At 52.4% G+C, this 13,972-nt stretch overlaps 1 protein-coding gene across 2 annotated transcripts in view; it reads left to right on the top strand.

Moving 5' to 3' along the window:
• The window catches only part of MAP3K14 (mitogen-activated protein kinase kinase kinase 14), a 39,977-nt gene that overhangs the window by 18,360 nt on the left and 7,645 nt on the right, over positions 1-13,972 (top strand). For both annotated transcript variants that reach the window (XM_016139805.2, XM_036222570.1), the window contains 8 exons: positions 2,638-2,913; positions 4,150-4,219; positions 5,721-5,931; positions 6,033-6,650; positions 7,606-7,743; positions 12,614-12,743; positions 12,973-13,104; positions 13,615-13,719. In XM_016139805.2, coding sequence (XP_015995291.2) covers positions 2,658-2,913; positions 4,150-4,219; positions 5,721-5,931; positions 6,033-6,650; positions 7,606-7,743; positions 12,614-12,743; positions 12,973-13,104; positions 13,615-13,719 — 1,660 coding nt within the window. In that variant the 5' untranslated portion in view covers positions 2,638-2,657. The remainder of the gene's footprint in view (positions 1-2,637; positions 2,914-4,149; positions 4,220-5,720; positions 5,932-6,032; positions 6,651-7,605; positions 7,744-12,613; positions 12,744-12,972; positions 13,105-13,614; positions 13,720-13,972) is intronic.

Genomic DNA, 13,972 nt, shown 5'->3' with positions numbered 1-13,972 from the left:
TGAGAATAGCCTCTTGAACTTGGAGGCTGTCGGTGAGGGCCTGAGTCATGGTCATGTGGCCCAGGCAAGCCAGACACAGGAGAAGCTTTTCAGTTCCCGGGCTGTGATTTCTTGCCACTGGGAGGTGAGGGTCAGCCTGTTTTCCCCGTGCCCTTCACAGATTCAGCTGCCAGCTGCTGGGTTAGCTTCTCAACAGCCTCCTTGTTCCTCTCGCTGCCTGCCAGGCTGTTGGATGAGTCACCCACCAGGGAACTGAAGAGGCCCTGAGCTTGGCTACCTCTGCCTCAGCTTCTCTGGGGCAGGGGAGCCTGGCATGCTTGTGGAGAAAGGATCAGGGCCCCTGGCCAGCGGCCTACCTAACCACCAAGGTGAAAGGACGGCCCTGGGGGTGAGAGGGTGCCCCGCAGCCTCTCTAGTGGAGCTCTAGGATGAACCACGTCAGGCAGAGACAGGCCGTGTGAACCCCAGCACTGCTAGATCTCAGACAGCTGGCTGCCCTCAGAACAATTACCAACCACCAGGCCTCATTTCTCTCACTCGTCAGATGGAACTCTCCCCCCCCCCCACTCCATGTCAGGATCATCCTTCTCTGAAGGTCGCCCTTAGATTCCCTCGCTCAGCCAACATTGGTTGTCTCCTCCGTGCCCTGCTGTGCCATCCACTGAAGGCATCGCCGCAGCCCCCAGGAGCTCTCGGACCAGAGAGGACCACGGGTTCCCCGCTTGTGTTTGCCTGTGTAACCCAGGAGACTTGCAGAGGGCGCAGCACAGCCTCAAGCCTGGGGTTCTAGGTCCTGGCCCTGTCCTGCCACTTGCAGTCGGGGTGACCTTGGGGAAGTCACTGCCAAACTAGATTTCAGTTTTTTCAAGTAAAACTGAGGATGTTAAAGTAATGTGGAGATCCCTGTAAGCACCCCTCTAAGACTGTTAGGTTTAGAGGCTGCAGTTCGTTTTCAAGAGCCCAGTACCCCTCATAAAAAGGCTGAGAAATGCGGGAGCTACTGTAGGCCCTAATCAATTCCTTTTCGGAGGTGGCAGAGGTTAAGGAGGTGTGGGATGGGAAGAAAATATGGTAACTAGAAAAAAATCCTGCCTTGGAGGACTTTCACGTAATTGAAATCAGAATACCCCTTAGATTTTGTAAGGTCATCATCAAGTATCAATAAGGCCGTCCATTCAGCCACCTCAGCATCCAGCCTTTAGGCATCCATGCTGAAAGCTAGAGCCACTCAGAGCTCAAAGCAAGGAGGCTCTTAAAGGCAGAGGCGTAAGGATCAAATTAGTAGTGACCAACACACCCATCCATCCCCCTCACGCCACCCCAGTCAGGCTGGCTCAGTCTTTCGCAGCCATTGTGGTAAGGCAGATTCATTAGGAAGAAAGTTTTATGCAAGTGTTTCCCAGCTTCCCACTGTCTCATTTAAGTTTCCAGCCTGATAGGGCAAAAGGCCATGGTCTGCTTTTCTGCCCCAAGAGCAAACAGAGGCCGAGATCTGGGATGAGTGGAGTTACAGAGGGGAAGATTACATCTCTTAGTAACAGCTTTAAGACCAACCTCCCATCAGAGAACTCTCATTAAAGACCTGTCTGCATCTGGTGCCTTCTCAGGCTTTTTCTACAGCAGATCACAACCCTGCCCTTTGGGAGTTCACAGCCCCAGTCTTTAAAAAGTTTCCCACGTGCTCAGTCTCAAGTTGGTGCTGATCTCTGTGGCAATTCTAGTCTACATGCTGTTTGTACAGATCGTCGCCACACTGGGCTCAGTCTCCCTGAGGCTTGCGGGTAACACACAGGGCTGCTGGAGATGGGACCCAGAAACAGGTGAATTCTTGTGCTTTGTCCTCATATTTCTAGTGGTGTAGGTTGGCACTGGAGCTTCTAATATAAATTTCACTACTAATGTTGCCTGAAAGGAAAATGATATCTGGGAGAGATTTTTAGCAAATGAGTTTGGACGTGACAGAAGGAAGCATGTCAATTCCTTCTGAAGAGCCACAAACAGATGTGTCTTGGGACAGGAGCCAAGTGCTGGCTCTGCCATTTGCATGCTGATTTTTAGACTTTGTAAGATTTTATACACACACACACACACACACACACACACATATATCTACCTCCTGCTGGGAATAAAGCCTTGATTTTCTCCACTTGGAGAAAAACTATGGGGGACGGTGTAGACATGTCCTCTAAAAAGGAAAGGCAAGGCTTAAGTAGTCAATGAGGTGACTAACGGTCTTGGAATACAGGATTCACCACCATGTTCTGAGGAAGCAAGGTTTGCCATTAAAACAAACAACAGAAAAAGATTCAGCCATTATTTATAGAAGCAAAAAAGAGCCAACCCAGATGTTTGTGCTGTGGCTATCTGGACGAAGTGGGCTGGAAGCCTCCTTGTGGGGCAGAGTGCGGGAATCCATTTATGGCCGTGTGCCGGTAGGGCTGGGGGCTCACGGCACATGGAACCAGTGTGGGTACTGAGAGGTTGGCTTCTTTGCACTTTGGGATGTTTAGAGGATAGGTATATGCGACATAAAGAGGCAAAGGTCCCTTTTCCCCCTGCTCTTCTCCTCCAACCCAAAGCCCGACCTGGGCCCCTCAGGGTCTGCCAGTGACCTGCCCTGTTTGGTCTCTCCCTCAGGGTGAGCGTGAGCCTGGGAGATGGCAGTGATGGAAATGGCCTGCCCAGGCGCCCCTGGGTCGGCAGCCGGGCAGCAGAAGGAGCTCGCCAAAGCCAAGGAGAAGACACAAGCAATGGGGAAGAAGCAAAGCTCCGTCAATAAGCTCGAGGCCGTGGAGAAGAGCCCCGTGTTCTGTGGGAAGTGGGAGATCTTGAACGATGTGATTACCAAAGGCACAGCCAAGGAAGGCTCCGAGGGAGGGCTGGCTGCCATCTCCATCATCGCCCAGGCCGAATGTAAGGGGCCCCGGGTTCGGGGTGTTGGCAGAGAGGGCAGATGGGTGGGCCCGCATGGGGCGCAGTTCTCGTGTAAGGGCGGCTGGTGCAGGTGAGGTTCAAGGTGCCCCTGTGGAAGAGGGAGGTCAGGGTCACCACTCTGCGTGATTCTCACAGGATGCAACTGGGGGGTTAAGCCAAGCATGAGTGTGAAGCGGGAGCGGTAACAGTGCTGGAAAGAGAAACACGGGAGAAAAGACGAATGGAGGCCTTTGCCCATTGTAACCAGAGCAAGCAGAGAGCTGGGAGGCAGGAGTTCGCAAGCTTCCCAGGTCCTGGGGGCTCTGCAGCATTGTCAACCAGGCCCTGAGCCTTCGTCTAGAACCAGCCTGAGCATCCCCGGAGAGGCCCCAGACAGGAAAGGCCAGGTCTCCTGGAAAGCCCCTCTGGGGCTTGATCCTCTTCCACCTCAAGGTGGCCCCACCCTAAAGAATGAACACCTGCTCTTGGGCCCACTGGGCAAGTAGACGGGCCACAGGCTGCTGCAGGGCAAGGCCTGGTCTCGTCCTCTCTGCGTCTATTTACAATACCTCAAAATGACTTGAAATGGCAGCCGCTGCCAGAGCCTGAGAAACTCCGCAGAGTTCTGGCAAGGGCCGGGAGTCTCCTCTCTCCCCCAGCCACCGTCTAACCCAGGAGGTTTCTCGGGGCAGAACCTTGCAAGACCAACTGCTCGTAATGGCGTTTCCCACAGACACACATCCTTCCCCTCATCTCCCACTGCCTTCTGGCCAATTTGTGAGGAGAGAGGAGAGAATCAAACTCGAAGTGGAGTGAGTGACATACTCACTTGTAATAATATTCACGTACACACACACACACACACATACATATATAAAATAGCTTGTATTTATTGAGCCATTATATGTGCCAGGCACCATGTTGAGGGTTTTACATAGCTCATCTCACTTAAGCTTCACGGTAAGTGAAGTGAGGCGGGCACCCTGTGATCGCATATCATAGTCATAGGCGTGCCCCCTGCTCCTGACCCTTCAGCCAGGAGGGTGGGGCGAGACAGTGAAAGGAGCCCGCGTGGGTAGGGAGGTGAGCCACCCCATGGAGGTGGTCTGCGGAGGAGGAGGAAGAGGAGGAGCTGCCCAGGAGGGTGTCTGTAAAATGCCTCTCTCCTAAGTGCTGAATTCCTGTTCCTTCTGCTCTCCCTTCTGCTCATCCAACCCCTTTTCCTTTACTTAAAAGGTGAGAATAGCCAAGAGTTCAGCCCCACCTTTTCAGAACGGATTTTCATCGCTGGGTCCAAACAGTACAGGTAAGGAGGCCAGCTTGATCGGGACACAGGGAACTGAAGCCAGCGTCCTCCCTCCCCCAGCTGCTCACCCGGGCCGCTCCCTAGTGACCCCTGGCTCCCTCCTTCAGCACCTGTGGTGCGGCTCTTGGAACCTGCCCAGGCTTTCCTGGCTGAGCTGGTCTCTCAGCCAAATAAGCTTTTCAAAAGCTTTTCACAGCGTGTGGATAACTGCCTCTGGGTCACATCAGCTTGACATTTTATTTTTATTCTCCTCAGAGTCCTTGCTGCTCCCCCGTGTTTCCCATCAGTGGGGAGGGTGCTGGGAACAGGAGTTGCTCTTTAGCTGGTGCGTGACCACAAGTGCAGGTCCAGAGGACCACTCTAACGGGGGAGAGTACGGAGTCTTCTCCTGTGAGACACAGGAAACCAGTGTGACGGCCAGACTCGCAGCTCTGTGGCCTTGCAAGAAGCAAGCCGAGTGAGGCTCGGCCTGTTCCTGGGCTCCTGATCCCCAAAGGGGACTTTTGGCAACTGGAAGTCGAATCTGGAAACCATTTCCTCCTCTACCACCTTGTGTGGTGGACTTTTTTATCTTTGGAATTTGGAAATGACAAGTGATAAAAAGTTTGCCAGGAGGGCTGCTACCCTTGGATCTAGAAATGTCCAGAGTTTGGTCAAATTCTTTACGCTGTCCCAGATGCCTTTTGCCCAGGGTAGCGGGTTTCTGATGGACCCACTTCTTCCAGCTGCCTAAGAGAAGCATGTAGGCCTCTAGCAGTCCCCCAGGACTGGGCTGAGTTTGCCTCCTTTGTGGGGAGGCAGAAGATGAGGCCATGGGAAGTGACTGAGGCTATGGTCTGCTCCACAGCTGTTTGGCAGTGGCCCTTCAGAAGCAGCTGCCAGTGCCTTGATACCTGGCAGGGATAAGGGCCAAGTGAGATACCTGGTTGCGGCGAACCTCTGGCTATCAGAGAAGGCCGGGCTCCCCTGGTCCCCAGGCACCAGCCCAGGCAGAGTGTCTGTGTGTCTGCAGCTCCTCACATTCCTACGGCCACCAGGTATCAGAGGTGACCAGTGTCGACTGTCTCTCCTTCTGGAGGCAACAGAAAACTCACTCTTGTCAATTAGAACTGAGAATGCCCACTGTGGGGTGTGGCCTTCCGAGTCACACGCCCCGTTCTGGGACCTCCAGGGACAGCGCAGCCTGGAGAGCAGGGACGGAAGTGTGTATCCAGAAGAGCAGTGCGTGCCCACTCACAATGGTGATAACTATGGTTTTTAGGAAGCTCGCCTTAAGGGCCACGCACTGAGGTGGGCTTTTTAAATGAGCTGTTTCTGCATGGCAGAAAATACTACACCCATTTTATAAATGAGAAAACTGAGGTTCCTCTGGGTTCCCACGTTTACAGAAGTACCAACTAAGCTGGGATTTGTCAATGACTCTAACCGCAGTTACCTAAGCAGCTACATCTTCCTGCCTCTTCACACTCAAAACGATGACCTGTCGCCCCCTTTCTAACAGCCAGTCCGAGAGCCTTGATCAAATCCCCAATAATGTGGCCCACGCAACAGAGGGCAAAATGGCCCGTGTGTGTTGGAAGGGGAAGCATCGCAGCAAAGCCCGAAAGAAACGCAAGAAGAAGAGCTCAAAGTCCCTGGCTCAAGTGGGAGCAGCTTTGGCCAGACCCCTTCCCAGAACCCCCGAGCAGGAGAGCTGCACAGTCCCCGTGCAGGTGAGATCCGCCCCCACCTCAGAACAGGCTCACAGGGCCTCCAGACAGCACCTTTGCCTTAGCTCTGGTCCTATGTTCTAACACCTGTGTTTTCCCCACAGGAAGATGAGTCCCCACTTGGTGCCCCATATGTTAGAAATGCCCCCCAGTTCACCAAGCCTCTGAAGGAGCCAGGCCTTGGCCAACTGTGTTTTAAGAAACTCGGCGAGGGCCTACGTCCAGAACTGCCTCGGTCGGAACTCCACAAACTGATCAGCCCCTTGCAATGTCTAAACCACGTGTGGAAACTCCACCATCCCCAGGATGTAGGCCCCCTGCCCCAGCCCACTCACCCCTTCCCCTACAGCAGACTGCCTCATCCCTTCCCATTTCACCCTCTCCAGCCCTGGAAACCTCACCCGCTAGAGTCCTTCTTCCTGGGCAAGCTGGCCTGCTTAGACAGCCAGCAGCCCCTGCCCAGCCCACCTCTGGGCAAGCTGGCCTGTATAGACAGTCAGAAGCCCCTGCCTGGCCCGCCCCTGCAGCCCAGCTGCCCACCTTGTGCCACGCGGGACAAGTTTTCTGTGGAAGAGTACCTGGTACACGCTCTGAAAGGCAGCGTGAGCTCCGGCCAGGCCGATGGCCTAGCCAGCCTGGCCAAGACCTGGTCTGCGGGGAGCTCAAAGCCCCAGGAGTCCAGCCCCAAAACTGAGGACAGCGAGGGCGTCCTACTTACTGAGGTAAGTAATCCGGCAAACATAGATATACACACTACCACCACCAAGTCCAAGGCAGAGAACAGCAGCCGGAAGTCGGCAGGGGCGGGGGAGGGGGTGCTGCAATGGGAAGAGGGGCATCACTGGAAAGCTGCCACCCCCGCTCTGCTTTGCGGGGATGGTTTCCTCTTTTTAGCAAAGTCACTCACGCATATGTTAACAAATGAAATCGTAGCAAACTGCTCATCAGTAATCTCCCACTTCACCTCCAGACTCGCTTTTCAGTCTTTTTAGCTATTTCCATTTTTAATTCTGGTTGGTTACCTCATTGCTGCTGGACTATATTTGTATGTGTTTGTATTATTATGAATAACGCACATGCTGAAAAACAGAAATACGCAAATATCTACTTCAGAAGTTACCCCATGACCCCCGATGTGAAAAATGAGGATTGTGCCCATTTTCACAACTTTCTTTCTTTCCTCCCTTTTCCTCTAATTCTCTTGCTAGATAATTTTGTAACATTAAGTGACTTTCACACTTAAATTTCGGGGCTTTATTCCATCCACTTTTGACATTATCCCTCAGCCCCCGCTCCCTTCACTGTCCTTCCCTGTCTTCTACCTCTGAGCTCCTGAGTTTTATTTTCTCATTGTCAAGGTTGTTGACCATTCCATTTCTGCCCCACAACCACAGATCTGGGTGGGGAGGGGGGTGCTCATCACAAGGATCAGCTAGCTTGCCTCGGGCAGCACGTGAAGCCGCCCTTTGCCTTCGCCCTGTTCCCATAGCCCCCTCTCTGGGTCCTGCTCTCCCTCCTCCCCAGAGTGCGGCTCCTAACCCAGTGGTGTCTTTGGTTATGAGGACTCGGCCCAGCACCCTGGCGAGGACACCAGCTGGAGAGCCTTCCTCACTGTAACCCTTCGTCCCTCCGTGGCCCTGGCCACTAAAACTGGCCTGTCTCTCCTGCCAACCCCAGAAACTGAAGCCGGTGGATTATGAGTACCGAGAGGAGGTCCACTGGGCCATGCGCCAGCCCTGCCTGGGCAGAGGCTCCTTCGGAGAGGTACACAGGATGGAGGACAAGCAGACCGGCTTCCAGTGCGCTGTCAAAAAGGTATGCCAAAAAAAAAAAAAAAAAAAACAAGGTGCGCCAGAGCTCGAAGGGCCGAAGAGGGAAGCCAGGTGGCCTACTGCGCTCCCTCTGCTTTCCTTCAGGGATAGTCGCAGGGCCACTGTGGGTCTGACTTGCCGACAGAGCCCAGCTCTCCTAGCTACCGTGGGTCAGTCTCAGTCCCATGTCCCAGCCTGGGAGCTGCATTCCGTACGCATGTACGTGAGAGGGAGTGTGAGGGTGTTCAGCAGCCTGGGCCACATCTGATGCCAGGGGCAGGTAAACCTGGAAGATGGGTGGATCGTCATGAAATTCATGTGGAGCTGAAACTCCTAAAGCACTTAGTGGGGCCACCCCACACCTGGAGCAATAGCCTCCACCTAATAGGAGCCTCCTGGAGAACCCCATGTATGTGGAAAGGCAGTTCTAGTGTTGAGTTTGGGCTTTGCCTCCTGTCGGCCAGATATAATAAGCCCTGGGAGATGGAAATTATGAAAAATGAGACTTAGCAAGAGACCCAGGCTTGTCTTACTAGAATTCGCCTTTGAATTCTTTTCAAGGAAGGCAGAAGAGGAGGACTCGTGGTCCTAGGATTTCTATTAGAGGCAAAGGCATGAATCACCTCTCCTGCTCCTTCGTCTCTCCGATGTTAGAACCGGAAACCAGAGAGGGTCGTGTGCCTTGCCCAAAGCCACACAGCGGGGCCTGGAACTGAGGCCTCCTTCTGTCACACCACACGCAGGCCCACCAGCGGCACTTCCACGGGCCTCGAGGGTGTCAGGCCTGTTCCCGTTCTGCCGCCTTTTCTTCTCCCTCTGACTCTCGGCTCACCTTGACTGGAAGCCACCTTGTCCCCAACCCAAAGCTAGCATCCAGGACCTCTGAAGCCAGAAATCAGGAACATTTTCTTGGACCATTTCCTTGGTCCATTGGCAAGATGAAATTAGCTAGCTCAGAGATAGACCTTGTTTTCAAGCAGCTTTTGTCAAAGACATTCTGACAAATGGAAAGGGACCAAATAGCCAGCCAGACCAGGCAGGCCTAGCACACTCAGGCCCTGTGTAGAGTAGACATCAACTCTGCCATTGTCACACGGGGTGCCTGTAGCTTTAAGAGGCGAAGATACAAATTGTGATGTAAATGAACATGGCTTCCCTGGCTTGTATGCGCTTAGGGTGCACGAATTCTGGAGTTAGGGCTTCAGGGTGATAGGATGAGAGAGGGGACTACCCGTAGGTATTACCCCAAACTTCAGACTTAGTATGGCAAATAAGCAAGCTCCACCCCCACCCCCCATACTGACCGAAACACGTGCGGAGTTCGTGCGGAGTTCTTGCCACGGTGGGTCATCATCTTCCACCGGGATGCCAAGGCCACGTGCCTGACCTCCTCAGCTGCAGCTCCCTCCCCAGGCCACTGGAGAAGGCTCAGCTGTCCCTCCTGTGAGGCGGGTGGGAGGAGAGTGAGAGGGTGTGAAGTGTCCTGGAGATGTGCTGGGGAGCTTAGTCACTGGCCTGCTCAGCTGTTCCCCTGCTGAGGTTCTCAGCGTCCCAGGCAACAAGGTAAACAACCCCAATATAGTAGAAGAGGACAAATACTCTATTTCTCACCTCCCCAAGGCAATCACAAAGCTCCAAGCACAACGCTCTGACTTTCCGCCATCAGAACTGCTTCTGGAGCCCACTAGAGTGTCCACTCTCAGAACTTGGCCCCCTCCTGTCCTAGCTCTCAGTGGGGATGGCCTTTGGGCAGCCCACACAGCTGCCCTTGGCTGGGCAGATAGCCCCTCCTTCTTCTTCTTCCTCTTGGGATGGGGTAGGGCAGGCAGCAGGGTCCTTTAGTGTATTCAGCTGGAAGATCCGAGAAACAGTTCCCAGCTAAGGGGGTAAAATAGGGTGAGGGACGGGAGTCAGAGGTCAGGCTGCACCTCGGGTCAGAGCAGGTCTGTGCACTCTTCAGCGCTCCCTGGCGGGGATCCAGCCCGAGGTGAGGACAGCATTTCTTTGGTCCTCCTCCTAGAACAGCCATGGCCCCAGGTCACGAGTCCAGGGTTTAATGTAGGGTTTCTGGTTTTTGGTTTTTGGTTTTTAAGGTTTTGTTTGATCTTACTCTTAATTGCAAATAAATATAGGCTCGTTTTAAAAGAATTAAAATGATACCCAAAAAGCAAAAGTCTCCCTTTTCTCCAATCCCATTTTCAGAGGTACCTTCCCTTTGGCATCTTTTTAGACTTGGTATACATATATGAACATGTCGCTATTCCCTTTATTAAAATGAGACTGTGCCACAGAGGTCCTGTACCAGGCTTTATTCATGTAATAGCGTATCATGGACAGATTTCTTTACTGATGTATACGCATCACTCTAGTGCTTACTATCAGTCAATGTAGAAGTTCTCATCCTAGTCAGCAGGTAAAGTCATGGGATCCAGAAACTCCTGGAACTTTATTCTAAATATGTGTGTGTGTTGTATGGATATACACACGTTTTCGATGGGGAAAGGTTCGTATCATCTGTCAGCTTTTCAAAGGAGTTTATGACCTGAAGTGTTAAGAACTGTTCATGTGAGAACATCTGGCTCAAAGATGACATTCTGGGAGCCTCCTTTTGACTCTGTCACTGATCTGGGATAGTGTGGCCTTGGCCAAGTCAGGCCAGCTGTTACCAAGCACCTGCCCTGTGGAGACAATGAGATACCACGTCATAGGCTTTTGCAAAATGGAAACGGTTAGAAAGTGCTTAGAACACGACCTGGCATGTGTTCAGTGGGGCTTAAATATTAGTTCTCGTTACCATCCTCATCACAGTCCCGCCCCTCACTCTCTGGAAGTCCAGACAGGGGAGATGGGCCAGATGGGCAGCTGGCCTGGGCTAGATGGCCCGTCTGCGCTCCCCCACCCGGCTCCCTTGGGGTGCCCTTTTAGTTCGCTGTCCCTGAGCTGGCACAGATTTCTAAAGCACCTTGTATTTTGAAGGGTCCCCTCCAACCCTCTTTGGTTGCATGAGTGGGAATGTTTTTAATGTTGCCAACATACTCTAGAGGACTTATGGATCTCTTAAAAGTAAAAGCAGAGGTTCCCAGGCTTTCTTGGTGCATAGCCCTTAACATCTCAGTAATTTTTCCATGGCACCCCAGGGCAAAACTAGTACCTAACAAGCACCTTACTAATTTATTAAGTGATTAAGTTACTAACAAGTCTTTATCTTAACAACTTAGTAGCCATTTGAATAAAATGCGCATTAAGTTGAAAGAAAAAAAATGTCCTTCTGTTCTTAAACAACCATAATCACTGAGAGATATACTCCTTGTTGACTTTGTCAGAAGCTTGTCAGACTTTGAAATCACCTTCATTTCCTGCTCCACATTTTCTCCCTGAAGTAGTTTTTATCACAGCGACGTCCAAAAACCTAGTTTCATAAAGATATAAAAAACCAAGTTTCATAAAGATGTATCATCAAAAAGAGCGCGGCGTGATTTGATGTTGAAAGTGAACTGTCTCGAGCTGCTGGTTCCCCCAGTGTCCCACTGATGGGCGTCATCACCGTTTCCCTCAGAAGTAAAAAGATCCCGACGTGCCCTTCTGCGTTCTCTGTGGTCCCCCGAGGTACTTCAGCTCCCAGTTGTTGGGTTAAAGATCTTTGCTAATACAAGTCCCTTGGTGAATTACTTCCATCTCAGGTTCAGAGCTGGAAACACTGACAAAGAGTCAAAGTTCATGTGAGATAGTTAACGAAACCAGACTTTCTTTACATAACCAGAAGACATTTTCCACTGATAGGCAAAAGTCCAAAAACCCCACATCGTCAGAGTTGCTGTTTGCCAAGTCAGCAGGTCTCCAAAGAAAACTCTGCCAGGTCCTGACTGATTGCTTCCAGGCTGGGTTTTGCTACCACTGATGCCCCCTAGTGGTATCTCTCAAGGAAAACGTGAGAACGAGCAGTACCCAAAAAGGAGAACAAATCCATTAGGAAATCTTAGCATTTAATAAGCTGCTCTTATTTGAGTGGAGGGAGGAGGTGGGAAGGTACCATTTCCTGAGCACCCACTGGTTGCCAGGCCCACTGTTGGTTATCATCCCTCCAAATCCTCACCGAGCAGATGCCGCTGTCCCCACCTTAACACATGGAAACATGTAGACTAGGGGAAGTGATCTACCTTCGGATGTGGCCGAGCCAGGGTCTCAGCCCAGGATGTTGTATCCAAGGCCTGTTTCTTCCTGCCATATTATACTGGTCCCTGTAGGAAGGAGTGGGTGGTCCCAGGTCTGTCCATCCACAGCAGGACAGGCCTTGGCCAGACTCCTCCCCAGAAGCCTCTCCTGTGCCCAGATGCTAAGGAGACAGCTGCAAACAGTAAACAAACACTGCCGTGTCTACGTGGACATTTTAGTCCTCAGGGGGGAAAGACAGTCATAAAAGCTGTGAAGGGAGCTGAGGATCCAGAGGCATTTACAGTCAGAATCTTGGCAGCATCACCTCTGGTTTCAGATAAGTCAGAAACCCGGTATCTGAAGAGCAGACGTGGCTGTTGATAAACAAAAGGTCCTGTGCCCTGGAAATTGCCCAGACATTTGTGTTGGGGTGAAAAAAGTTCTGTTCTGCAGATTTGAGAGCGGGCAGCATGCCAGGATCCTGGATGAGGATTTGAGGGTTTTATGTGACTGTAGTATTTTGCCGCGTCAGCACCATAGAACTTTAATCAAGTTCTGAGAGTTGCTGCTGACCCCAAGGGTGCATAGTTTAGTCTCTGGGGGTCCAACAGGCTCACCAGGGCCCTTCCCAGCCTCGTAATTGTCTTATTGGAATATTGGCAGTCTGCGCAGGGAGCCCGCCCTGGTCCCTCACCCTGACTTCTACCTCTGGGCCCTTCCAGGTTCCAGTTGAAGTGTTTCGGGCGGAGGAGTTAATGGCATGTGCTGGATTGACCTCACCCAGAATCGTCCCTTTGTACGGAGCAGTGAAGGAAGGTCCTTGGGTCAATATCTTCATGGAACTGCTAGAAGGTAAGGAGCTAGATCCCGCTCTTTCTCCCTCAAAACTCAGAGCCAAGGGTTTCCCCAAGTCTTGCCCGGGTTGACCTTGGTGCCCGGTCAGTCAGTCCATTTTTTACCTCTTGACCCTGTGACATTGGCAGGAAAGGCCTGCTTTTCCACCAGCTGCCCTTCAAGTCCTTTGCTCGTGGCTTGGAGGCCTGAAAAAGCCCCGTGTAAAGACCGGCCGTTGGTCTCCTAGGTGGCTCGCTGGGCCAGCTCATAAAGCAGAAGGGCTGTCTGCCGGAGGACCGGGCCCTTTACTACCTGGGCCAGGCCCTGGAAGGGCTGGAATACCTCCATACCCGAAGGATTCTGCATGGCGATGTCAAAGGTGAGGCTCGGGGCCCCATGGCCCTGGTCCCCAGTGGGCTTCTTCCTCACTGCATCCTGCCCGATTTCCTCCCTAGTCTCCTGGGCCTCCCTGGTTGTCTCCAGGGACAGGGCCTGAGTCAGGCCAGCAGGGCTATGCCAGTGGGGAGGGGACATGTGTTCTCCAAGCCTTCGGGCTGGCTCTATAGTTCCCAGGGGTGGTGCCAACAGAGAAATGCAGGTCAAGCTCCTATACACTGGTGACCACTGGGGGAGGGTGGGAGTAGCAGAGCTGAGTGGCAGCATCCCCAGGAGGAAACCCAGTCCCTGTCCCCTTACTCTTGGAGATCCTGCCTGCTACCTGCCTAGAGCCTGAACGGATACTCTCCCTTCCTCCATGACTAATGACACTAATCAGAAAAAGCAGCTGCCATATAGGGTCAGCCAGAAAATTGCCTCACTGGAGGTCCAGGTTGGGCCAGGGCCCAATATGACTCACCTGTTCCTTCTCTTCCCCGGGGTGGCCTGGCAGCTGACAATGTGCTCCTGTCTAATGACGGGAGCCGTGCAGCCCTCTGCGACTTTGGTCATGCTGTGTACCTTCGACCTGATGGCCTAGGGAAGTCCTTGCTCACAGGTGAGTGCCCCCCACACACTGCTCCTCCCCACGTTTATTATAATAGCCAGTAGCCTTTACTAAGCATTCGCTGTGTGCCTTCTCCTTTACCTTCCATAATGGCAATCGAATATGTGAGAACTTTATGTCCACCAGTATACCTCAGCACCCCCCACACACACACACCGCTTGGTTCCCATAAGGCTTTTGTTGTTATGCTTAAATGTAATAATGCATGTCAGGTTCTCGCTTCTGATGTTCCTTTTACACAGAA

Source organism: Rousettus aegyptiacus, unplaced genomic scaffold (genome assembly GCF_014176215.1).
Source record: "Rousettus aegyptiacus isolate mRouAeg1 unplaced genomic scaffold, mRouAeg1.p scaffold_m13_p_6, whole genome shotgun sequence".
Lineage (NCBI taxonomy): Eukaryota > Metazoa > Chordata > Mammalia > Chiroptera > Pteropodidae > Rousettus > Rousettus aegyptiacus.
Note: the sequence above shows the minus strand (reverse complement) of the source record. Positions and strands in the feature narration are given on the sequence as shown.